The following is a 26004-nucleotide window of genomic DNA, read 5'->3' as shown; positions in this document are numbered from 1 at the left end:
ATCTTCCCAGCAGCTTCCCCCAACCATGCTAGAAATTTCTAGATTTCTAGCACCTTCTAAAGCAGTCTTTAAACTATACTTCATATTTTGGAGCTAAAAGCAACAGCAAACTTTCCTCCACCCACATACATAATTATTCTAACTTTTACAAACTTCCAATCTCTTTTTTTTTTTTTTTTATACAAACACATACATAAATATAAACAGAGGCTCTGTCATTTCAGGGATATTGTCTATGCAAAAACATAGATATGTCGAGTTTCTTGTAGCTTTTCCATCACTGATAATACATTAAAAAAGGAAGAGAGGAGTGGCAGCCTAATCTCTCAAGTTGAAACACCGTAACATTTCTCCATTACTCCGAACAAAAATGGATTTACTTTTGGAACATAGGTCTGTAATATTCATATTCAGAGCCTATCATTAATTAGTTAAATGAGCAAGTGAGAGACAGTTCCTTCTAAACCCATGAGAAGTATCTTTCCCAAAAGGTGCATTTGGTACATGGAAATTGCTTTTTTACCAATTAGTTGCTAGCACACAATTTAGCCATGTCATTGTCATTACTTGCTACATTTCTGCAAAAAAGTCTCATTATTTGGCGATAATATCAGTTCTCAGGTTAAGGGATTGCACAAAAAATTACTGAAAGAGCTACCATGCTTTCCAAATAACATACACTCTAAGCGTAAAGAGATGCAATAGGGACATGCCAGAAAAGTATTATTAGCAGCTATTTGACCAATATTCATCAGTCAAAGGAAATAATGAGGACTATGAGAAAGCCTTGTTCATATATAAAAAGGGGTTTCTCTGTTTTGTAAAGTCTACATCAGGAAAAGAGAAAATATTTTTGTTGGAAAACCTGAAAAAGGAGCAAGGAAGACTATCTTCACTTATAGTACGAAAGAGGAAAAAAAAGATCTGTATTTCAACATCTTTTGGAGATGATGGTAAGGCATAAAAAAGGCATGACAGAATAGTAAGAATCACACACTGGGAGAGGTTAGAAGGGACCTTTGGAGATGATCTACTTCAAACCTGCTGATCAAGCAGGGTCACCTACCACACACTGCACAGGACTCCATCCAGATGGCTTTTGAATATCTCCAGAAAAGAAAACTTTAGAAGCTCTCTGGTGAAACTGTTCCAGTGCTTTGTCACTGTGAGGAAGTTTTTCCTCACATCCGGATGGACCTGCCTTTGTTTCAATTTGTGGCTATGGCCTCTAGTCTGGTCACTGGCCAACACTGAAAATAGCCTGACCCCATCCTCTCTTAAGGTACTAACTCCTCTTAAGTTACTTGTATACAGCGATAAGATCCCTTCTCAGTCTTCTCTTCTATAGGCTAAACAGGCCAAAGTCTCTCAGTCATACCTCTCAGAAGAGTGGTCCCAGTCCCTTAACCATCTTTGTAGTCCTACACTGGACCTCAGTATTGGGGAAAGCTGTAGAGCAGATCATAGAATCGTAGAATCATAGAATGCCCAAGGTTGGAAGGGACCTCAGAGGTCATCAAGTCCAACCCTCCTGCTCACGCAGGGTCACCTAGAGCACGTGGCACAGGGCTGCATCCAAGCGGGTTTTAAAGATCTCCAAAGAAGGAGATTCCACAACCTCTCTGGGCAGCCTGTTCCAGTGCTTTGTCACCCTCACAGTGAAGAAATGCTTCCTTAAGTTCCTGTGGAACTTCCGATGCTTCAGTTTGAAGCCATTTCCTCTAGTCCTATCCCTGTCCACCACTGAAAAGAGGCCGCCCCCCTCCTCCTCACTGCCTCCCTTGAGGTATTTATACACGCTGATCAGGTCCCCCCTCAGCCTCCTCTTCTCCAGGCTGAACAGGCCCAGCTCCCTCAGCCGTTGCTCATAGGGCCCCTGATCATCCTGGTAGCCCTGCGCTGGACTCTCCCCAGCAGCTCCACATCCCTCTTGTACTGGGGAGCCCAGAACCGGACGCAGTACTCCAGATGTGGCCTCACCAGGGCTGAGTAGAGGGGGATGATCACTTCCCTCGACCTGCTGGAGACCCTCTTCTTAATGCACCCCAGGATCCCGTTGGCCTTCTTGGCTTCCAGGGAATACTGCTGTCTCATGGTCAACTTGTCATCCACCATGACACTCAGGTCCCTCTCTGCGGGGCTGCTCTCCAGCAGGTCAACCCCTAATCTGTACTGGTGTCCAGGGTTATTCCTCCCCAAGTGCAGCACCCTGCACTTGCCCCTGTTGAACCTCATGAGATTTCTCACCGCCCAGTCCTCCAGTCTGTCCAGGTCCCTCTGGATGGCAGCACAGCCCTCAGGGCTATCAGCTACACCACCCAGTTTGGTATCATCGGCAAACTTGCTGAGGGAGCACTCCAGCCCTTCATTCAGGTCGTTAATGAGTAAGTTGAACAGGACCGGACCGAGAACTGACCCCTAGGGGACACCACTAAGTACAGGCCTCCAGCTGGATCATCTTGAGAGCAATCTCATAGCATGTGCACGACAGCCAAGGAATCAACTTGAGCCAATGTGGTGGAAGAGACAAAGGCCTTTGCCACAAAGACAAAGGCCTTATGTAGACTTCAGTAAGGCCTTTGACACAGTCTCTCACTGCCTTCTCCTTGTGAATCTGGTAGCTCATGGCTTACATAGGTGGACTCTTTGATGGGTCAAAAACTGGCTGGATGGCCAGGTCCAGACAGTGGTCATGAATGGACTTAAAATCAACTAGTGACCAGTAACAAGCAGTATTCCCCAGGGGTCAGTGTTTGGGACAGGCCTCTTTAATATCTTTATTGACAATCTGGATGAGGGGATTGAGGGGAAGAAGGTTCTGCAGAGGGATCTGGACAGGCTGGAGTGATGGGCTGAGGCCAAATGTATGAGCTTGTACAAGGTTGTAATGTAGAAGGCCAAGTGCCAGGTCCTGCACTTCAGTCACAACAACTCCATGCAGTGCCATAGGTTTGGGGACAGCGTGGCTGAAGAGCTGTGTGGCAGAAAAGGATCTGAGGGAATTTGGTCAACAGCCGGCTGAACATGCAGCAGTGTGTCCAAGGGGGGGCAAGGCGGCCAAGGGTCTCCTGGCTTGTATCAAGAATGGTGTAGCCAGCAGGACCAGAGAGGTGATCGTCCCCCTCTACTTGGCCCTGGTGATGAACACAAAACTGTGTTCAGTTTTGAGCCCCTCACTACAAGAAAGACATGGAGCTGCTGGAGCATGTCCAAAGAACGGCAACAAAGCTGGTGAAAGGGCTGTAGTACAGCTGAGGGAGCTGGGGTTATTTAGTCTGGAGGAGGCTCAGGGGAGACCTTATCGCTCTCTACAACTACCTGAAAGAAGGTTGCAGTGAGGTGGGGGTTGGTCTCCAAAATGGGTACCAATAGGACAAGAGGAAATGGCCTCAAGATGCACCAGGGGAGGTTTGGGTTAGATATTAGGAAAAATTTCTATATAGAAAGAGTAGTAAAAGAAACAGTTTGCTCAGGGAAGTGGTTGTGTCACTGTCCCTTGCAGTGTTTCAGGAACACATAGATGAGGCACTTAGGGATATGGTTCAGCAGGAATGGTGATGATAGATTTGTGGTTGAACTTGATGAAGGTCTTTTCCAATCATAATGATTCTATGATTCTATAAATAAGAAGAACAACACAGGTAGAGTTTTTGGTGACTGGAAGTAAAGAGAATGCCAACCCTTTGGCCTACTTGCATGAAAATTAGCTGCTTAACATCCATAAACACATTTTAAAACTTCTTGTTGAAATTTTAAATTGGGAAGTAGTAGATCCATCAAGAATGAGGAACAGATTTATAAGTTTTTAGATAGATAGAACCATCACAGTCAAAGATGAATTACAGAATTACAGAAGTGCAGAGATAAAACTTTATTGTATAATCTACAATGTAATTATGACTTCTGGCTAAATTTATACATCGCTCAGAAAGATCTGTAGATCGAATTTTATTAACTGCAGCTTTTGGATCCTGCAGCATCTGAAAACCTTACATGTATCGCTTGTTTGCACTACTATTAAACTGAAACATTAGTAGGAAATATTCAATTGAAGAATGCTTCCCAAAATATCTGCACTAGAAGAATATTCCTATCTTTAGGATTACTCTATGTACTCACGTACTACATAAAACTATATGTATTGCTATCCAGCCTTTAAACAACTCAATATGACACTGATTCGTGAACAAGCTATTGGAGGCAGTTTTTAATTATGTATAAAGTTTGAGCATGAAACTAAACTAGGACAGTTAAAGCTATGCAATCATTGTGCTGGTCATTTCAGAACATGAGCAAGCCAGAAGGTGAAGAAGTAGTCAGGGAGATAAAAATAACTATTAGTTCAGACAGCACTGCTAACAGTATTTGTAAAACCATGCTGTGATTAGCAGGAGTCTTCTGGTCACCTCTGTTGGGCTAGGGTCTCTAGATCCTCCTGCTTTAGCATGTAAAAGGTAAAATTGTACAGCTCTATATCCCTCTCAAGGAGAGAATTCAAAGAAACACTTTGAACACCTAAAGATTTTCTGTCTATCAAGGTACTTCCCTACCTAATAGTCATCTCAGAATCCTACAAATACCACACAATTGCTTCTGAATAACAAAATAGCTTAATGATTGATACCATGTTTTTCTATAAAGATTTGGGTGAGAAAAGAGACAGCCATGCATGTTTTTGTCAGTTGAAAGTGATTAGGAGGCTGTATCTGAAGAGAGATGCAAAATGTAAAATCCAAATCGGATAAGCAGATCACTCATTAAGATCAAAACTTGAATCAACATTTACAGGTTAGCATATCCAGCACATCAGTTGGAAAGGCATAAATCTTCAGCCTTTAACTGATGCTTTATACACTGAACTTGTCACCTCATAATATGGAGAGCACGTTTCTGAAACTGTCAATACAAGTAAGGCCAAAATATTCAGCAGAAATCCTCAAAGCTTAAGAAGAGTCTTTAAAAGCCCTATCAATATATCCAGTGGCTGAAATAAAATGTAAGACTAACTTTTAGGAAAACTATACTGTGCTAATATAGCTGTTAGGTGTTATTTTCCACTGTTCTGGGTGGCAAATTGCATAGAATTGTCTCAATTTCTCCTTGGAACAGACATCACCAAAAAATTTCTTTTAAATAAATTAAAAAGTCTCTTCATCTTCATTCATAAATCAGGCTTTAAGTCATTATGTGAGAAGGCAATATATTTTAGACTTCTGCTTAATTTGATAATTACTACCTAGTGAGCATTAAAGTCATGGTGTAATGTGGTGGGTTCTGTAGGTACGATGGCTTTTGATCCTGGAAATCAGACAAGGCAAAACAGATTCATGACAGTCTAGTGCTTTCACCATCAGTACTACTGTTACTATCAAATCCTTATACACATTTCCTTTAAACATTAAGCATGACATAAGACCACAAGGTGCATGCATTGTTGAATGCAGGTAAAGAATAGAGCTTCTGAGAATACCTGATTGAGGAAAAGGCCTAATATTTCTTGGCCTAACTTAAAATAGGTGTTTCTACCCCCAGGGTAATATCTGTATCACTAAACTCTTCACAGGCCTTTTAAGGCTCACTACCCATTCAGTATTCAACTTGCCAGGTATAACCTTCTGAATGGATAGAGACAGAGGCTAGTGATTTATCGCTGAAAGCAGTTTGGTAACAACAACAGGAAGACTATCTTGGTAAATGTTGTTAATTGTTGCCACTACTGTGTTGCTTAGTAAGAAAATATGTGCAGGCCAGGTGAACAGCCCTAAGTTCCAAGGTGCAATTCCCTTCAAGGCTTGTACTTTGGTCCTACAATACTCCTAGGGAAGGTTCCTTACAAGTACAGGCATCCTTACATGCATCTGGCTATTGAACAATAGAGAACTACTATATTACAAACATATTACAGATGTTTGCAGCAATAGCTGAAGAGACTTGTCACTTCTGGAATTTGTTTTACAGAACATAAAAACCTTTATGAAAGCCTTAACATGGCAACTACCAGCTTCATGACTGGTAGTTTTAATTACATGACTGTAGTTAAAAGATGCAGAATTGTGTAAATATAACGACAGCTTTTCATTACTGTAGGTATCTGAATCATAGCAGATGTTCAATGAAGTACTCACAGACACAGCTAAGATACTATCATTAGCTAAGATCCTTGTGCTCTCTCAATGAACTTGCAATAGGAACTAGATAAACCACACTTTTAGCATTTCTAAAAGATTAAGTCTTTAGACAAGACTTGCAAAGGGATGCTTTCAGAATCAATGTTATTTTCTGTGTGACAGAAAAAAAATAATATGCAAATGAAAAACCCAAACCAATCTCTGCAGTCTAAGAAAAGAGTCAAAATAAAAAGAATCATTTTAAACCTGGACAAGGGGATGAACCTCAAGTCTAAAACTCAGTTTCTCTTCTCCTTCAAGGGTCAGTAAAGTCTCTCTTCTCTGAATCCTTAAGTCCTTAAGTTAACACTTACCCTTGAGCTTTATCAAATGCCATTTTTGGAAAAAAAAAAAAAAAAAAAAGAAACAGCTTCCATCAATCTAAGTGGATTATCTAGACCAGGTCACAAACTAAATCACATATAAGTAACTAAGACTACCTTGCAAGGATTCAATTTCATTCTTCTCTATTAGTTTTGAGCTCTAACCAGCACTAGTAAGTTTTATGACAGCAGATTCACAGAATCTGAGCAATGAAATGAAGGTCTAAGGGTAATACAGTGATTTTTTTTTAAGCTTTGATGCCCAATAATATTAATTTAAACTTTAGCCTTTTATACTATTGCACTGGAGTGAGGGTTGGTGCACTTACATTTGCAAAATTTATGCAGACAGAGAGAAAGAAAGTAGATTTAAGTCCTTAATCCTAAAAGTCTCCCAAATATTAAAAGAAACCGCCAAATTCATCCAGATGGAAGTCTGGGTTCAATTATGTTCATGAAGTTATTGCTGCAAAGTTCTGCTATGCTGCAAGAGTTTTACTCTCCAGAACAATGAGATTAAGCAAATACTTCATCCATAAATACTCCATAACTTGCTGATTTACTGGCTTCAAGAACCAAAGAATGCTCCAAGAAATGTTCCCTCTTTCAAAAAAAAAAAAAAAACCAAAAAAAAAAAAACCACCCTCAACATTACTACCAATTCCACAAGCTCAGAAAAAGTCAACATTTATGAATGTTCTGTAACTGCCTCCTTCTGTCCTCATTCTAAATTACGTTTCTCTTTTCCCTTTGCCCCCATGATCCTCTCTAAACTCAAAAAAAGGTTCTTATGAGGAAGCTTTCGTAAATACCCATGATTTTCACAAAGTATGGATTAGCTCCACATTTTGTTTAGCCAGTGAACCTGCAAAAGGGAATTATACAAATACTTTTATAAAAGTTCGGGCTAGATATTTTTTCTGAAAGATACATTTTTGCTGACAACTCAAAACTATGATAGAAAGGCAAGAAAGGCTGTCCCCAGTTTTAGATGATGCGTGAAACTAGGTAACTTAACATTTCCCTTTTACCTTAAAACAAAATAAGTAGAAAATAATGCAGAAAAATACTTTGAATGCATCAGTCAATTTTATACATGCACAAAAGCAACCTTTTCTGATTAACTGCTACTTTTCCTACTTATATTTGATAAAATTGAACTTAATTGTTTCACCCAGTTCTGCTTCCTAAATATAACACAATACTATGATAGTTTTCTACCATAAGCAGGAAAGGATTTATAAACAGTATTCCTGAGTGATACCACCCTACCTGTTGCTTAAATTTTCCACAGGCTTTTCTGGGCAAGAGACATGAGGAATCTAGTTACAGCAGACTGAGGAGTCTTAGAACCTAATAAAACATTCATGAGATTTCATGCTAATGAAATTAAAATATTCCCATAAGATACCTAGCGCATAAGTCACCTTTAAAAATATTTGAGAATTTTACTCTAGAGTATCTAAATGTGAAAATTCAGCATGTACTAAACAACCAGCAAATCACATTCAAATGTGATTTAAGAATTTAGCAAACACTATCTCAAATAAAAAGCGTAAATTCCATTCACTTCAATAATTATATCAAGAGCATAAAAAATGCATTTTCTCCATGTTCAAAGCACCTTTAAATTGAGGCACTTTATACCACATAAGCAACCTCACAGATCATTTAAATTCAAAATAAATGTCACAAGGATCAACACCTCCTACATCTGATCATTCTATTAAGATAGAACACACCGTTTCTCATCCAAATTATTGCACTGTATTTTCCTTTTTTTTTTATCTTGGGTGTCTCTAACTTCTTCCAGTGTACACTTACATGCACAAACAGTATTACACTGGCAGTTTAGTTACCTCCAGAAACACAGAAGAACAGAATTAGAAGCAATACTGTTGAATACGAATAACATACCAAGCAGAATTACTCATGCCTAAGCATTCTGCAAGGATGAAAAGTGAACTTTAAAAGAGATTCTCCTTTCAGTCGATTTCTCCTTACTGACAAAGTCAGATATGAGAACATGGAGAATGTCTCACCTCTGGCTTAGATGTTTGCCCATTAGTTGCACACAGGAAGAAAACAGGCTGGTTTAAAAAGCAAGAAAGGTAACGGGAAAAGAGGAAGATAAAATGTAGTAGGGCAGCCATCAAGAAATCACAGACAATCTTATCTAAAAAGCAAACAGCATATTAAGAACTCTAAGGAACAGTTCTGAAGTCAAGCTGCTTGTGCAAGAGCCCTTTCTACCCACTAGAAGTAATCTACCTTTTCTGATTATCAATCTCTCTGACGTTGCCTTTTTTTAAGCATCTGTTCCTAATACCGTATCGACTCATTTTGAGCAGCTCCATAATCTCCCACATTTCTCTGCAACTTTCTTTGTCCTTCAGTTCCATGCTCACATTACATCAGTTTCTCCTTCCTTCCTCTGCTCAATCATTCTTCTGTATTTGTCTTTCATTTCTTTTGAATGCCTTTCCAATATTTCCATTTTAAACAATCTTGATTTCCTCTTTAAACTTTGCCAGGAATGACTCAGACCCCTTAAACTCTATTTGTCTTCACCAGAGGAAAAAAAAAAAGTATAGATGAAATTACATATTACTTCATGCTATGTATACTCATTATACACAGACTCCGTCCTCCCATTGGTATGACATGACAGATTAAAATACAGAAATCACAGACACTACAGAAATACTATATTCAAGGAAATTACAGCTTTTACATTTTCAGAATCATAACTTGTTTTTTAAAGACAGTGTCATGTGTAAAATATTTCTCTAATAATGCATTTGACAAAGGGGGATATATTTAGTGAATTAGACTGAAGCAAACGGGCCACCTTTCAAACATTTACAGACGCATTTTAGCTTACATACAATTAACATATACATCAGGCAGAAGAAGACATTGACAGGACTGATATCACCCTGACTGATTCACAGATCAGCTAGGTTACCTTACGTTACCCTTCTTAAATATGAACATAATATTGGTGTTGTTTTGGTTCAGGCATTTATCTGTTGGTTTATATATTGCAGAAAAAAAAAGGTCGATGCTAATAGGAAGATACTTGTCTGTCAATTTTTCCATTCAGAAATGGTAATTCAGTACCACTGCAGATTTATTCATTTAGCATCTTCTAGGCTCCCAGCAGACTAGGAGGGTTCACCATTTCTGTCATGCGATAGGCATACCTACCCTTGGAGGCAAGCTGGCTATTTTTAGTGGCCTCGCTTAGCAGTCTTTTGTAGCATTCATGGCATTTACTTTTTCTCACACAGCACCAAACACACTGTTCTTGTCTAAACCACTGGAATCAGGTAAGCAACCATTAAGGGACAACAGTTTTTAATATTCAAGTCCTTTGAGAGAAAACTGATAGTCAGCACCAAGTCAAAACAGGTTTCAAAAAGCGAACCAAAGCTATCCTGTTTTAAGATGTGCTGATGTCCACAGTTTGTTGTTGTTGTTGTTGTTGTTGTTGTTGTTGTTTTAAGGTGAAAAGATGGCAGCTTAAAACTCAACTGTAGAAACTGTGTTTAAGCTGTCCAAACAGCATCATACTTCTTGTAAGAACAAGGCCAAGTTTGAAAAACTCCAACACAGAAGTTAAAGCAGGAAGAAAGAGCACAGGAAAACTCAGTGGGTAGGTATTGCCATTTCACTGTATCAACAGTAATATCAATGAATGAATGTTTACTACAATGAAAGGTAAGACATGGTGCTTGTTACTATTAACGCCGACCAACACCAATATGACTACTAAGCTATTGAAGAGGGAGACAAAAATAGATGCTGTCATCAGGAGATATCTGTGATGCAAGCAGATACAATCTATTTTTTTTTTTTAATCTTTTATAACCCTCTATAAAGGAACATGACCAGAGAAATTGCTTTAAGAGCAGCAATAACTGCATAGCTACTGTATTTATATTGTCTACAAAGCTTATTTTTAATGCTACCATTTTGAATAATGTTATGCTAACGTGCAAACTAATTTCCAATCAGATTTAGAACACAGTGAACAAATATGCCAAGAAATCAGTTTTCCCCTTGTTCCTTCCTCCTTTGCGAGCCATTCAGAGCTCTCACGCAGCAATGAATTAGGCTAGTATCATTTCCCAATCAAAAAAGGTTTACTGCAAGTCTGGTAATCAGAAAGTGCACAAGGATTACAGACCACACTGTAGGGGCTATATAAATGACAGTGCTTTAAAACTTAGGAGAAAAGATCCAAGTTTCATGACTGTCATATGAGAGACAAGTGAGTTCTCATGATCACTTATGAATAAAGAACTTACCTCCTGGCAACAAAATGAAATCTTTATTAGACAGGTCAGATAAAATTAGGTTATTCCATATGAGTTTTAAACCTTCCGGCAAATTTAGACAAGCCCCTTCATGGGCACAGCTGACACACTGGGAAACCAGTCCACAAAATATGCTGCCTTACTGAAGATCTATGTTTTACTAGATTTAAGTTATCTGTAGGACAGATCAGCTGGCATACATCACCATAATTTTACAAAGCTCTTTTTTTTCTGAACAGAAGAGAAACTGCCTATCAGTTTCTTGGAAAAGGATTATTTTGATTACCTGTTAACAGAATAGAAGGTACTCCACAGCTTGTGCTCTCTATTTTAAATGACAGATTTCAAATGGAATTTATCCACATGAGTTATATTATCATCCTACCCAAAAAGATATGTCATTTTGATTGTAGTTATAAAAATGAGAAAAGACGATCACATAAAAGAGTTCTTTTAGATCTAAAGCTGGCAAAGTAAACACAGAAGATCATTAAGCGTTCTAACATTGCAAATACACTGCAAATATTGCAAATAAATAGCTTTTTTTCTATATATATAAAAAACAAGCTACTCCTTTTTAGGTATTAATGAATGAGCAACAGACAAGAACACTTTATCATAATGATATAAATGTCCTCCTGCCACTATCACACAAATGCCAGCAGAATACCATTTGCTTTATCTCCCTTATGTGATGCTATTCCTCAAGCAAAGCAACATATTCCATGCAACAACCGACCCTCCATCAAACTCCAGGGCTCTATAATTTCATTCATTGTTGCTACCAGGAATATTTTACTTGCTGTTACAAACTGCAGAGTTTTAAGGACTAATGGAGCTCTACTTATGAGAAAAAGAAGTAGTCAACATGGACAGGAATCACTGTAGATAAATGCAATTCATACCAAATAAAACGCCTAACTATTTTAAATGCAAAACAGGGCTACTCCTGCTTAGCCCAAGAATCTCCTCATGGGAAGCTAAAAAATGAAGTCTAGGTAAAATAGCATCACTTAAAAATCCTAATTCTCAGTCCTCATCTTTACAAACCAGAACACACTCAAGAACTGGAAAAAGTCTCAGAATCATAGAATTACTGTCCCGTGTAAACCAGGGATACAGTTCTGTCCATGTCCTGAAGTCCATAAATACAAAGCATGGCATAGCTGTAAGTTATTAGGTCCTGAATAGAACTCGATGGCATTAAAAATGAACCTGAGGCAGACAGCAAGTCACAGCCCTGTCATTCTGTGAAAAGGACCTTTTGAAATCATCTAGTCCAAACCCACCGATCAAGCAGGGTGACCCAGAGCACAGGACTGCATCCAGACAGGTTTTGAGTATATCCAGTGGAGGAGACTCCAAAGCCTCTCTAAGCAACCTGTTCCAGTGCTCTGTCCCTCACGTTCAGGCAGAACTGCCTTCCTTTCAGTTTGTGTCTGTTGCCTCTTGTCTCAGTGCTGGCTACCAATGAAATCAGTCTGGCCCCATCCTCTTGATATCCTCCTTTATGTACACTGTATTTACTTCTATACACTGATAAGGTTCTCTCCCTGGGTATTTTCTTCTTTAAGCTAAACAGGCCCAGGTCTCTCAGTTTCTCCTCGTATGAGAGATACTGGAGTCACCTCATGACCTTTGTAGCCCTATGCTGGACTCGTTACAGTAGATCCATGTCCTTCTTGTACTGGGGAACCCAGAACTGGACACAGTACTTGAGATGCAGCCTCCTGAGGGCTGACAAAAAGGGCAAGATTATCTCTTTTGACCCTCTGGCAACACTCTTCCTACTGCACTCCAGGATCCCATTGGTCTTCTTGGACACAAGGGCACTTTGCTGACCCACCACAGCTTGCTGCCCACCCAACTTGCTGCCCACCACAGCTCCCAGGTCTTTCTCTGCAGAGCTGCTCTCCAGCATATCAACCCTCAACCCATACTGGTACATGGGGCTATTCCTCCTTTGGTGCACTGTGCTTGCTTTTATTGAACTTCATGAGGCTCCACATTGCCCAAGTCTCCGGCCTGTTCACGTCTCTCTGAATGCTGCTGTAAACAAGCTGCAACTGAACTAGTATGGGAAAGCACAGCAGAAGGACCAGGAGCCATAGCTTAAATAATCAGGCTTGTTACAGACTTCCTATAAGATGCTGGACAAGACAGTCAAAATAGAATTTGAGACCACTAGCTAAAGCATTTATTTTTTGGTTCATTTTGCTTCCAAAAACATGCTGAATTTTCCTAAGAGTCAAGGACTAATCCATGACTGAGAGACTTAGGCACTCTGAGTATTAACTTCTGAGAAGATGCAAAATCAAGCACATGCAAAGTCATCCTTCTGTGTGTTGAAGGCCTCCAACCATTGAACACCTTCACCATTTAATTTATATATCCACTACTCAGTTGTTGTTGTCTGAAATTAACATGGTGACAACATCTTCTTTTACAGGAATACTGTAAATCTTCATGGATGAACATTCATGGAACACTTATACAAAGTATAACTGTACAAAAAAAATTAATAATAGTAAATTTGTCCAGAGTGCAAATATAGATAGGGGTTAGACAAATGCTATAGACAGCAAGCATGCTTCTTGGAGGGAAATCCATGCTCATACAAAAAAGAAAAAATCACTTTAGAAGACATGTTCTATAGCTGCATCCCCTAGCACCAGTCTCCTCTCAACAACACATACAAGTGTGTATCCACTGTCTGGTCCAAGCACCAGGTGCCAGGCGCTTCTCATGCACAGGCAGACAAGAAATAAAGACTGGCTCCCTAAAAAATGTTAAAAATGTACCCATTTACAGTTAAAAAAAATCCAACACTAGGCAAATATATCACAAAAAGCAGTGAATTCTTGAGGATAAAAAAAATAAAAATAAAAAATAGGCCTACCCATTAAAACTAGTGAAGTAAGAAACAGTATAGGCATAGGTAAATAAAGCCTGCATCTTAACACACATATCAAAATATTAATTACAAAAAAAAAAAAAACAGGTTTAATAACATTTAAGCCAAAATTCCAGCTAAACATGTTATCAGGTGCTCAGATTTATTTAGTCTGTTTATTAGATCAGAGTTTCCCAAAAGCAAAGCTCATAAAAATAAGAAAAACTCACACATTTAAAGAACCCATCCAGGTTTGTTAAAAGGATTTGTGAATGTTGAAACCCAAGTTAATACAACAACTTTTATGTGTTTGCCCTGTCAGGGCAGCCAGTATGACCATATAACTTAAATTCTCTCCATATCTGTATAGGGAGAAAAAATTAGACCTGCTACAGTATTACACCTCCATTTAAATAAATGCCATTTTTATGCCCACCACTGTTTTAATCAGGACTTATATTAGCTTCACTCTAATCCTCAGTGGAGTTTGTACAGCAGCGCTGATTCAGTGAAAAACTGAAAATCAAAAACAACCCCCCAAAAATACAACATCCACCACCACCAAAAAACAACAACAAACACCACCACACCACACACATAACAGGAATCTTTCCCTATTATTTCTACTCACAGTCATCATTAGAAGCTAAAAGAACAAAAGGACACTAAACTTTTCAGTTAAAGCATTTGAGTCAAACAATCCCCTTGCTAAAAGAATGATTCAACAAGCTACTGAGCACAGGAAAACGGCTCATGTGGAAGTTATCAGAATTCCATCAGTGCTAGTTCTGTACTTTGGAAAGGATATACGCATTTTATTATGACTAAGATGACTGAAAGGGTTTAGATAGAGTAACATTAACTGTGTTTCAGGTTTGTATTTTACTTCGAGAAAATACTTTTTAGGGGAGAAAAAAATGAAACATATCAATGAAAGTGCATTCTTGATATTTATCAGTTTGACAACAGTCATTCTACCGAAACAAACAGAGAAACATATCTACTTTTCATAAACTGCAGATCTCAACAAACTAAAAACACCCAATTCAGAACTGAGAAATGAAATCTTTTAAATTAAACCTGTTGATAGGATATATTCATATTAAAGGTACTCCTTGACTTGGCCTTCGTATTCCTGAAGGAATTCCTTGGCCTTCCTTGGCCTTCTTTCCTGAAGAAACTGGAAGTCAAAGACCAGTAAGAAAGTATGTAAAGTAACACTATAGTCAAAAGTAGTCAAGAGCACTCATGGAAAAAACACCTTTACAGAAGGGGCAAGACAATTCAGAATTGTATGAATGGGAATACCCAGACAACACCAGCCAGATTACCTTCAAACGATCATTGTACTTGGGTGCGCTCTGGAAAGTTCTGGTAGGACCATAACATACATGCTAGTCCCAAAAGCAGGACTAATAATGGAAGTTGATTGCATGTGCTTTCAATTAGTTATCCATCTAGTCAAGATTGTCACATCCTGGCCAGCTCTTCATTTGGATGAATCTAGGTACTTGAAAGGGGTATGCAAAAGAAACTATATGTTCCCCAGTTTCTCTAGATCTGTGTTAATAACATCTCCAGCTCTGTCAGGCTTACAATGATTTGCATTGCCTTCTCTAACCTAGAGACAAGCTCCTAGATCTGCCTGCTCCAGATACTTTCTCCCAACACCATAGTATTCAGTTTCCAGCACTGAATACACACAGGCTCTCAAGTTCTAACATGAGCCAAAGAGAGGGAGCAGAATATAAAGCTTGCAAGGAAAACATATAGGAAATTACTTTTTTTCTTCATTTTTTAAGCAAGGCTAAAAATTTATGAAGGTAGTATAAAGTGAAATAAGGTATTTTTATCTAACATCAAATGACTTGAAAAGTTCTCATTAGAGTTATCATCTCCCCATTCCCCAATCTGTCGTCATTCTTTTAATGGCCTATAGAAAAAGAAGGAAAGAAACTGCTGTCAAAAGATTTACTGGGCTGACCCAATGTCCAGAAGGTACCCAGAGATACAGAAGGCAAAGGAGGGCAGCCGCTCGTCACCACGGCGAGCCAAGCGGTGTCACAGACAAGGGTGGGGCTGCAGCCACGGAAGGGACAGGCTTGCCACCCAACAGGAAGGAGACCGTTTCTCCAATGGGAGATACACAGCTAGCTCCATAGAAAAGTCCATTGCTAGGGCTTGCAATGTAACAAGGAAGTAAGCTGAGTCATCCTAAAAAGACAGCAGCCTTCATGGATAAAGGAATGGGTAAGAAAAGGTCATACAGGATGCAGAACACCCGGAAGATAGTGGCACTGCTTCTACCCCACCTGCTCTTCCTGTTTTTTCTGCAAATACTGGCTCAGCAAATTAGACTCGTCAAAGTATTCCCCATGAAGGGAGGAGACTACTGCTTCTTAGCCCCTTCATACTGGCTACACTTCCTTCAATCCAAGGATAACCAACCTCACTGGCTCCAACTGGATCAGAGCTTCACCTTCACAGCCTTGTGCTGTCCTCCTTCTTCTTTTGGAGCAGACATCATTACCGGAGGTGCCTCAGAGAGAAACGGTGACTGTAGCTTCTTTGAGAACTCGAGACTCCAGGGAATAAATGGAACTCAAGGGTTATTAACCCTCAGGGGAGATACCTTAGCAACCTTTCCAAGAGGCTGCAAGGATGTCCGTGACTGGGATCACTGTGAAGAGCTTACTATTCCTGTAGATTTGCTCAGTAATACGGACTTTATCTATCTATTTTTCAAGAAGCTGGGGAGAGATTTGGAGTGTAATTTGGGTATCATGTTCATTCTGGCAGTGGGTACAGTCAGCATTGGAGGCTACTGGGCAGGAGCCATAGACAAGAAGAGACAGCAATACATGAAATGCAATTGTAAAAAAACAGAGCATTTTGAACATGTAACCATCAACCCGGATATCCTCTTTGGCTGTGGAATGATAGCAACATCCTCCTTTTTGTTAGTCATGCTTTATTGCTTCTATGATCGTGTAGTGTGTTTAATGATAGGATTATTCTGCCTATACGCATCTCTCAGCCTCTACAGCTGTCTCTCTGCTTCCGTGAACAAACTCCCATTTGGAGAGCAGAAAGTTTATTTACAGCATTTTCAGAAAGGCTTAGAAGTGAAGAAATTGCTCGTAGCAGGATTCAGCATCTTCACTGTTGTCTTTTGGATGGTCTTCAGAAATGACAACCAATGGGCCTGGATCTTGCAAGATGTTCTAGCAATCTCTATCTGCCTTTATGAACTAAAAACAGTTCACATGCCCAAGATGAAGAATTGCAGTTTGTTTCTACTCGCTCTTTTGGTCTACGATGTCTTTTTTGTGCATATCACTCCTTTTCTAACCATGTGGGGGGACAACATAATGAAAATGGTAGCTCTTGGACGATCCAATTCTGTACACCATGAGAAAATCCCTTTTCTGCTGAAGATTCCAGTGTGGTACCCTACATCAGCTTTTGACAACAGCTCTTTTACTGTCCTAGAACTTGGGAACATTTTAATTCCTGGTTTCCTGATAGCCTACTCTCATAGATTTGATATTCGTGCAAATTCTTCGCGGATCTATTTTGTAACTTCTGCTATAGGATATAGCTATGGTCTTGTGGCAAGTTTCATAGCTTCAACATTAACGCAGAAGGGTCAGCCAGCTCTTCTCTACTTGGTGACCTTCACTCTTGCTGCTTGCCTGCTTGTTGCCTTTTTGCGTCAGGAGTTGACAGCCTTTTGGACAGGCAGTGATTTTACAAGGCAGCCTTTGGAGAAAAGTAACAACTACCCTGACAGTCAGAAGGATCCAAAGACACAAATGCAGCTTGAAGAAGGGGAAGGAAAAATGATCAGTCACCTAGCCAATAAAAACCAACCGGATAATTCATTTGTTTTGAAAGAAGAATTTACTGGCTACAACATACACAGTGAAAAGAAAAGCTTCGTATTATTGAGAGAAGTAATAAGCAACCAACTTAAGCGGGATCTTGAGCAAGCCAGTCTCAAAGCAGATAACCAGCCAGGCACTATGAGAGACAAAAATTCCAAGCAGCACCCTGAGAGAACAGTTACTTAACATGACTAATATCCAGATAACAAAGGAAGCCAGGAGAATTTTTGAAACTACAAGAACAGGCGATTCCAATCCAGTAATAAAAGTATGACTTGTAAAAGCATCCTTTTCTTGTGAGAATAGTGCTGTGTCTTGTACCAGTCTCTGTATACACTGTTTCTTTATGCATTTCTATCCTTACATTAGTACTCACAATGGAATTGAGAGATGAACAAAACGTTCTAGGGAAAATGCTAAATAACTCCTTGAGCATCATTCAAAACTATTAAAATAAAAGGGATGCATAAACTACAGGAAAAAACAAAATATGTGCCAGGATAATGTAAAATGAAGGAAAAATACTATTGCAAAATATTGTGAACAAAATAGTTGTTTTTAAACCATGTAGGACTGATTTTGATCCTAGATTGCCATATTCAATGTTTACTACAAAGCAGGCATATAGAACATTTTTTTCTCTAGTTATTATCATAATCCCTCAGACATAATGAACAGCCTGTCTAGTGCCCAGAGAGGCTGTGGAGTCTCCTTCTCTAGAGATCTTCCAGACCCACCTGGAGGTAACCCCGTGCACCGGTGCTGTAGGTATCCCTGCTTGAGCAGGACGGGTTGGACTAGATGCTCTCTTAGAGGTCCCTTCCAACCTCAACCATTCAGTGACTCCGTGTAATTGCTACAGAAATTACTGAGAAAAGCCTGGGTCAGGCTGTATAAGAGACCACTGTGTATTTTACCCTGGTATGTTAATTAGGCCATCTGACAGTGAAGAAGCACAGCGGTACCTGGGAGCTCAGAAGGTAGAAAACATAACAATTTACCTGTAAGATCATGCTGCTGCCTTGATGAAACACAAACTGCTAGCATTTATCCATTCTATTGCAATCTGGGGTGGAGAAAAGGAGTGCCTGGTTGATTGTAAATATAACTCCCAGCCACTTCCTATCAACAAATGCTCCTGAATTCTGGTACATCCACTTAACAAGCAGGCTCCTAAGTCAGAATAGGCGTAACAAATTTTGCAACAAATTTTCTCTTAGGAAATTGAATACTATGTAAGCCTGTTTACATATGGCTGAAAGAAGTTTAAGGATCAGTGAAGTAAAGGGTTCATATTGGTAGCTAATTTATCAGTGACAAATTAGAAGGAACATATGGCACAGAGCAAAACACCAGAGAGTTGACCAGATCTAAAGCATCCTAAGGAGGTTGTCACACTTTTTTCTTATGTTTTATTTTAATAAGGCACTTTCTCTCTTTTGCTTGACAACATAATTAAACAGAAAGTATATATTTCTCTACTTTAGCATATAATCATTAGATATTTTAATAATCATTACATATTTTATTAATATATCTCGGCGAGAAGCTACAGACACAAACTTCACACAGAAAAATCTCAAGGGCAATAACAGAGCTGGATCTTATCCCTATTTAGAAGTAGAGTCAAGAAAGTCACACTCTTGGATCTAATAATATGCATCCTGACAGATCAGACAATATACATGTGAATGCTTGTCTGCAATCAGACAGAATTTCTCGTTGCATGGAGGATTTAAACTTGAGTCTCACAGATTGCAGACCTACTACGCTGGCCCCCAGAAGCCTTCAGTTTTCATTCAACTTAAGGTGACTGAAACCAAATGCATGGGCAGATTTACTACTCTGACAAGTTTTATAGTCAATTCATTTTTCTTTGGCTCATAAAGCACTCTGGAGGAAGATGGCTAGACAGAGAAACAACTTTGTTCCTCTACATCAAGAAAACGTTATAGTAAAGCAATACAAATGTAGCCAACAGTTCCAAGGACCTTGAAAACACAAACTCAAACTATGGTTTCACGTGTTTCTTGCTCAGAGAAATCCAGTAGAAATTCCCAAATGTAAGAGTGGACTGCTCAAGTCTCTGGAAAGGTCACGTGTCAAATAAAAGAAGGTTTATGCTCTACAATGGACCGGTCAAGCCTAAGGTATTTTAAACAAGCTGCCTGTTGCTACAGCAGCAGTATTTCTTGTTGTAAAGGAAGTATACTTTATTATTTTCCCATCCACTGTAGTGAATGAGCACAAGAGAATCACAGAATCACAGAATATTCAAGGTTGGAAGGGACCTCTACAGGTCATCTAGTCCAACCTTCCTGCTCAAGCAGGCACACCTACAGCATGTGGCACAGGGCAGCATCAAGGGGGGTTTTGAAGACCTCCAGAGAAGGAGACTCCACAACCTCCCTGGGCAGCCTGGCTGTTCCACTGCTCTGTCACCCTAACAGTAAAGAAGTTCCTCCTCACCTGCAGACAGAACTTCCTGTGCTCCAGCTTGTGGCCATTACCCCTCGTCCTGTCTCTGGCCACCAGTGAGAACAGCTTGTCCCCTTCCTCCCTGCATTCTCCCTTCCTGAACTTATACACATTAATCAGATCCCCTCTCAGCCTTCTCTTCTCCAGAGAAAACAGGCCCAGCTCGCTCAGCCTCTCGTCATACGAGAGATGTTCCATTCCCTTAATCATCCTAGTTGCTCTTCTCTGCACCCTCTCCAGAAGCTCCACGTCCCTCCTATACCGGGGTGCCCAGAACTGCACACAGTACTCCAGGTGCGGCCTCACCAGAGCTGAGCAGAGGGGCAGGATCCCCTTCCTTGACCTGCTGGCAACACTCCTCCTGATGCAGCCAGGATCCCATTGGCCTTCTTGGCCACGAGGGCACACTGCTGCCTCATGGTTAACTTAGTGTCAACCAGGACTCCCAGGTCCCTCTCCGTGGAGCTGCTTTCTAGCAGGTCAACCCCTAATCTGTCCTGGTGCCTGGGGTTATTCCTCCCCAGGTGCAGGACCCTGCACTGGTCCTTATTGAACCTCATGAGGTTCCTCTCTGCCCAACTCACCAGCCTGTCCAGGAAATTACTGGAACTCTTTCTGCAAGAACTCTTTCTGCAAGAAGAGACAGCAGTACAATCTTACTGTGAAGGCTGTTAAATTCTGCCATCCTCTTTAACCAGCTCTCCCATCACTGAAAACCTGATATAGTTGACACTTATCTAAGAAATATCAGTAATATGATAACTAAAATATGCCATAGATACAGTCATGCTATTCTGAAAAAATAAATAATTGAAAAAATAACATTTCTAAAAGTGGCAATAAGAAGGACATTTCAACCTAACCTAATACCTAGGCCTCTTTTAAACTGCAATCAATATTGCAGTTATGAATCTATGATGAATCATAACAAGGACAAAACCCTTTCAAGCAAAATTATCCTCTCCATACAAATGACTAAGACATGATAAACCATGCTGATTAACAAGTTCTCCAAATATGGCCACCTAATGCAGTTGTAGGCCCTGGACCCTTTCATTCAAAGCTGTTAGATCAGCATCTTTATTAGAGCAAGTGACAGAAATCAAAAGGAAATAAGAATTGATTTTATAACGGTCAAGCAGCAGTAACTCTCCTTTGCTGACTAACCAGATTTAATGCAAGGTAAGAGCAAAGAAAAAAACCATAATTATTTTCAAGAGGCATATTCTATGTACTTGACCTATTTTTCAAAATATCAAACGAGCTCCACAAAAATACATAAAGAAATGCAACAGACTCCTAAATAAAGATCTAGCAAATCACTGAGAAAGCAATGTTTGGAGGAAGGAAGATGCGCATTGAACATCATGAAGGAATGGGAAGAGAAAATGAGAAACTAAATGACGATGAACAAAGAAAGCATATCCAACCAATACATAGGGATATCCTCAGATATACAGAGTCATGTGCATAATCATGACCTAAATGGCAAAATACTCAAATGCTTGAGATCCAATCTGCTTGTTTTCATTCTGGCTGAAAAGTGCCTCCTTACATGTCTGAGTGCAGTGGAAAATAAACGATAGATGACCCAAGTCTGAGCCAATTCTGGGGGAGTATCCAAAGACCACCAGACTAAAAATACCGCATCTCAAACCAACTCAACATTTGAACTCGGAAAAAAACTGACTCCGAGAGTTTACTAGGGCAGAAAAGTTCTTGATATTGTGCTGTGTGCAATATATGGTATAGTATTGATCATGTTTTCACATTCACAGTAGCTAAGTTCAAGGAGTACATCCCAGTAACTAACATAGTACTTAATGCCATTAGAGTTAACAGGCTGACTCTTCAGCAGTGGGTGTAGGGCTACTATGAGGGTAAAATCCTTACCGAGCTCTCAGGAAACTCTGGTGCAAAATCAAGCCTGACAGACTTGGAGGGACTTAGTGCCCTTGACACAAGCTCAGCACTTTGATTGCTACAAAGGAGATGGAGTAACAAAAATCTATTCTTTACCTCTTACAACAGTTCATACAATAAAAACGACTAATTGCAGGTGATCTTAATACAGACTGGGTAGAGCTTAGAGAGTGTGGGCAGTGAAGAAGGAGAAGCAGCAATACTTGATGAAAATTTAATTAATTTCTTTTAAGATAAGCAATAGATTCATACTCTGCCACAGTGTATTCTATTTTCAAATATAAGGCATTTATGTAAGAGAAAATTCATGAGTCTCAGGATGATTCCAAAGAATTACAAAGATAAGAAATAGAGAATTTCTCCCAGTTCCTTTTAGGGTTCTTGTACAACTTCTGAACTTGTGGTAGACACATGATCCTCCCCGAAACCAAGAGAGACAAGAAGCAAACACCTTGAAAAGAATGAAACCAATGAAATATGGCTGAGTCCAGTATTTTAGGTAGAAGACTACAGAGGATCACCAAAAAAAGGATCAAAATTAACAAAATCGAAGACATGGGCAACAGATCAACCAAAAGACAGCTAGCTGTTGAAACATGAGAAAAACTTTCAGGTTCCATCCTTATTAAAGTATAAGGAGTAAAGAGAAATAAGGCCACAAAAATACTACTAAACCAAAGTAGTCAGTGATCACAAGTGTTTGGGTATATGCACCCTTTTAAAATAGGCATGCATTTGGATAAGCGCTCTGATTACTTCTCAAGATCCTTTAGGCATTTCAAAAGTAGGATAAATTTGACGTGTTATTTTTCATTTTGTCAATAAGAAAATGAGAATATTTTCTATGACTTTTGTGAAGCAAATCCACAGCCTTACAGGACAAGTGACAAAACTATTATTTCTACTCTTGTAGATAAATTGAGTTATTGTTGGCACCCTGGGCGCCCAGAGTCTTAATATTTCAGACTGAAGATGTATTCCTCTGAAAACACCTTGAGAAAAGAAGTTTTTCAATGATCTTTTTGAGGGTTTCCAATTAGCATAAAGCTGCACAGAAACAAGCTTGTAAAATTAGTTTGCAATCTGCAGAGAAAACACGATTCTAAAAAAGACTGCACATGCAACCTTTATCTGCTACACAAAATGAAAACTCACTGATACTTTCCAGTTTCCTTACCTCCTGTCCTGAAAGGTAATATGCTGCCAGAAGGCCACCAATGAAGCGAATATTGACCTCAAAAACAGACACTTCAGAATTCTATAAGGGGGGAAATAAATATATAATAAAATTAATAAATTTAAAAGTAAATAGTAAATAAATAAATAATAAAATTTTAAAATTTTAAAATAAATAGAAAATATTTAGCAAGCTCCCTAGTCCAATAACAACAACAAAAAAATCGGTTAAGTAAATACCCAAAGCAAATAAGCATGCAGGGGTTTGCCCCATGCCATGATCTAGACACATACTAGTATTCCGGTGTACATCTTCATGACAGCTAGGAGAACCTCTAGGCAAGCAAGTAGAAGTGATCATATTAGATTTTCTCCTGTCTCCAATTATGTTACCAGTACAAACTGCCAGTCCTCTGAGGTATGGACAAAGACTCTACATCCATAATTCAGCACATCTTATTTTTTCTTATATTTAAGCATTCCTGTGATTTTTCTGGGTTTAAACGTAGAGTAGAAGGATAATTAGACAATTCCTGTGATGTGCTGTCTTCCCCTGATTTACTCATGTATCATCTAAAATTTAGCTCCATTTTACTTCTTTCTTTTTAAAGAAAGAAAAGCCTTCATATATTTAATATTATGACAATATGTACCACAAACCACTGAGAAACTCAAAAGCTTAAGAAGTATTACTGCCTCCTTTCACTTTTAACATATTTGGGCTAAATTCACTACGGCATTTTTTTTAACCTGTTTTGAAATATTAGCAGAAGATATGTAGTTTTATCATGTGTCCTGCTGGCCTCCACTCATTCCTTTGCCGTTGTATAGCCCGTGTATCTCCCATAAACTTACAATTATTCAATCCAATGACTGTGTATATTTTAAAATGTCTATTTTAAAAAAGACTTGAGATAAGACATGCTTTCCTTCTACCCAGAAAAGAGGCTAGCAGTTGCACTGTACAAGTTGTTCTAGCAGTTAATATGTAGCTAATATGATACTTACCAGTATTTTCCCTTCAACACTATATTTTCTGTGGCACTTGAGGTAGTATCAGGCATTTTGTACATATCCCAGAACAATGTACTACTTAGATTGGATGAACATTTTAAATGTTAAATACTCTTTATGCTTAGAAGTCTAAAGTTTGAAATATCTAAAAAACATGATTTTAGTGAAAAATGCATATGGAAAATAACAATGCAAAGTGTGATTCCATTTAATATCTATTACGGGCATAAATAACAAGAAAAAACACACAGCAAAACCAGTGACTTCTATTTCACAGTAAAAAATCATCCAAAAGGAACAGAAACTTCAAGGACAATTTGTAAGAAGAGTTTGTTTCTACTTTGAACAATACAAGGTTCATATTAATAAGGGAACTCAATAATTTTCAGGAATATTTTTTTAGGCACAGGAAGCTACAATTTAAGCCCAGTGGGCCATGTAATTTTTTTCCAACATGTACAGGATTGAGCCTATTAATTTATATTGAGAGTGCTTTAGTTCAAAATATAACTAGGAAGCAATTTAGTCCACATTCACAATTTTACCATCATGCCTATGCTGTTTCTGACATGGGCAGAGTTTTCCATTGTAGGCGGTATAATTCTCAGGCGGTTATCAAGGGGAAGCAATGGGGAAGCAGATAGGACAATTTTTTTAGTGTTTGTCACATAGGCTATATATGAAACAAGAGAAATCCTCTTTGAAATGTAGCATTTAAAATAAGGAAAAAAATAGCATCTGTTCAACCCCAGCCTGAAGTTTCATGTTGTGCATTAGTGCAAAAATCTTTTTGGAGTCATAGGGCAAGGCCAAGGATTGAAATACAAATTTTGTCACACAATTTATGAAATACTCCCCACATTAGAACCAAAAGCCCTCATAAGCACAAAATAGAGCCTTTTTTCCCATTTAACACTAATGAACTCTGTAGATAAGAAAAAACGCCCAAATATCAGTCACCATATAACCATTCTTCTAATTGATTTTGAAGCCACAGACAAAGGACACTCAACTGGCATTCTGCATTATTGTTAAAGCATCTCAGTAACACAGTGGAAGAAAACACCTAGCTTGCAATGTTAAGTAATTTATATATCATGGTGGGAAAAAAAAAGAGAAAAAATGCTGCTAGCTATCAGCTAATAAAGTCTGATCTTTTTATTAGACTTTGCCTTCATTTCTTCTGCAGAGGCACTGTTGTTTCTCAAGGAACATTCTCCTATTCTTCCATTAACGAATAATACAAACATATCTTAATTAAAAGAGGTCTTTTTCAAAGTATGGAAAGTTCTAAACACAGAGAACTTCTGTAAACTGCAGTTCACTGAAAGAACTTCAGACATGTTGAATCCATCTAAAAGCCTTCTTCCAGGTCTCCTAAGGAGGAACATAGGGAACAGGGCTAGAGAAGTATTCGGACATGTTCTACTCACCACGCTGAAATCAAGATTTTTGTCAATCCATTCTTGTCCTTCTCTGAATTCATCATGAAGCCCCATGATATACAGAGTATCTAATGCATCTACTATGGTAGCACCCATCTGTGAATTTCCTGAAAGGGATGGAAGGGAGTAGGGAGAGAAAAAAGATTTCTATTAGAAGTGACTATTTCATTATTTTTCTTAAACATAAAAAGCAAGAGAAAATAATCCAAGAAGCAACAAAGCAAAGTTGCTACAGAGATAAACAGTACAAGCAAAAGCCAAAACGAGCAAGGAATTAGAAACTCTGTAAGAGGATCTCACTTCCCTTTAAAGCTTCAAATGCTGCTACCATCTGGATTCTGGGGAGAGAAAGAGACTAAAGATGGAAAAGTCATTG

At 38.9% G+C, this 26004-nt stretch overlaps 1 protein-coding gene across 1 annotated transcript in view; it reads right to left on the bottom strand.

The window, feature by feature from the left end:
• The window catches only part of MAN1A2 (mannosidase alpha class 1A member 2), a 139717-nt gene that overhangs the window by 55078 nt on the left and 58635 nt on the right, over window positions 1-26004 (bottom strand). The window contains exons 4-5 of the mRNA XM_026054301.1: window positions 25617-25735; window positions 23171-23251 (exon numbers count right to left, since the gene is read on the bottom strand). Of these exons, the coding sequence (XP_025910086.1) occupies window positions 23171-23251; window positions 25617-25735 (200 nt within the window). The remainder of the gene's footprint in view (window positions 1-23170; window positions 23252-25616; window positions 25736-26004) is intronic.

The sequence above is a fragment of the Nothoprocta perdicaria genome, unplaced genomic scaffold, assembly GCF_003342845.1.
Source record: "Nothoprocta perdicaria isolate Ctin4 unplaced genomic scaffold, notPer1 scaffold_120, whole genome shotgun sequence".
NCBI lineage: Eukaryota > Metazoa > Chordata > Aves > Tinamiformes > Tinamidae > Nothoprocta > Nothoprocta perdicaria.
The sequence above is the reverse complement of the archived record's forward strand: the minus strand, read 5'-3'. Positions and strand labels throughout refer to the sequence as shown.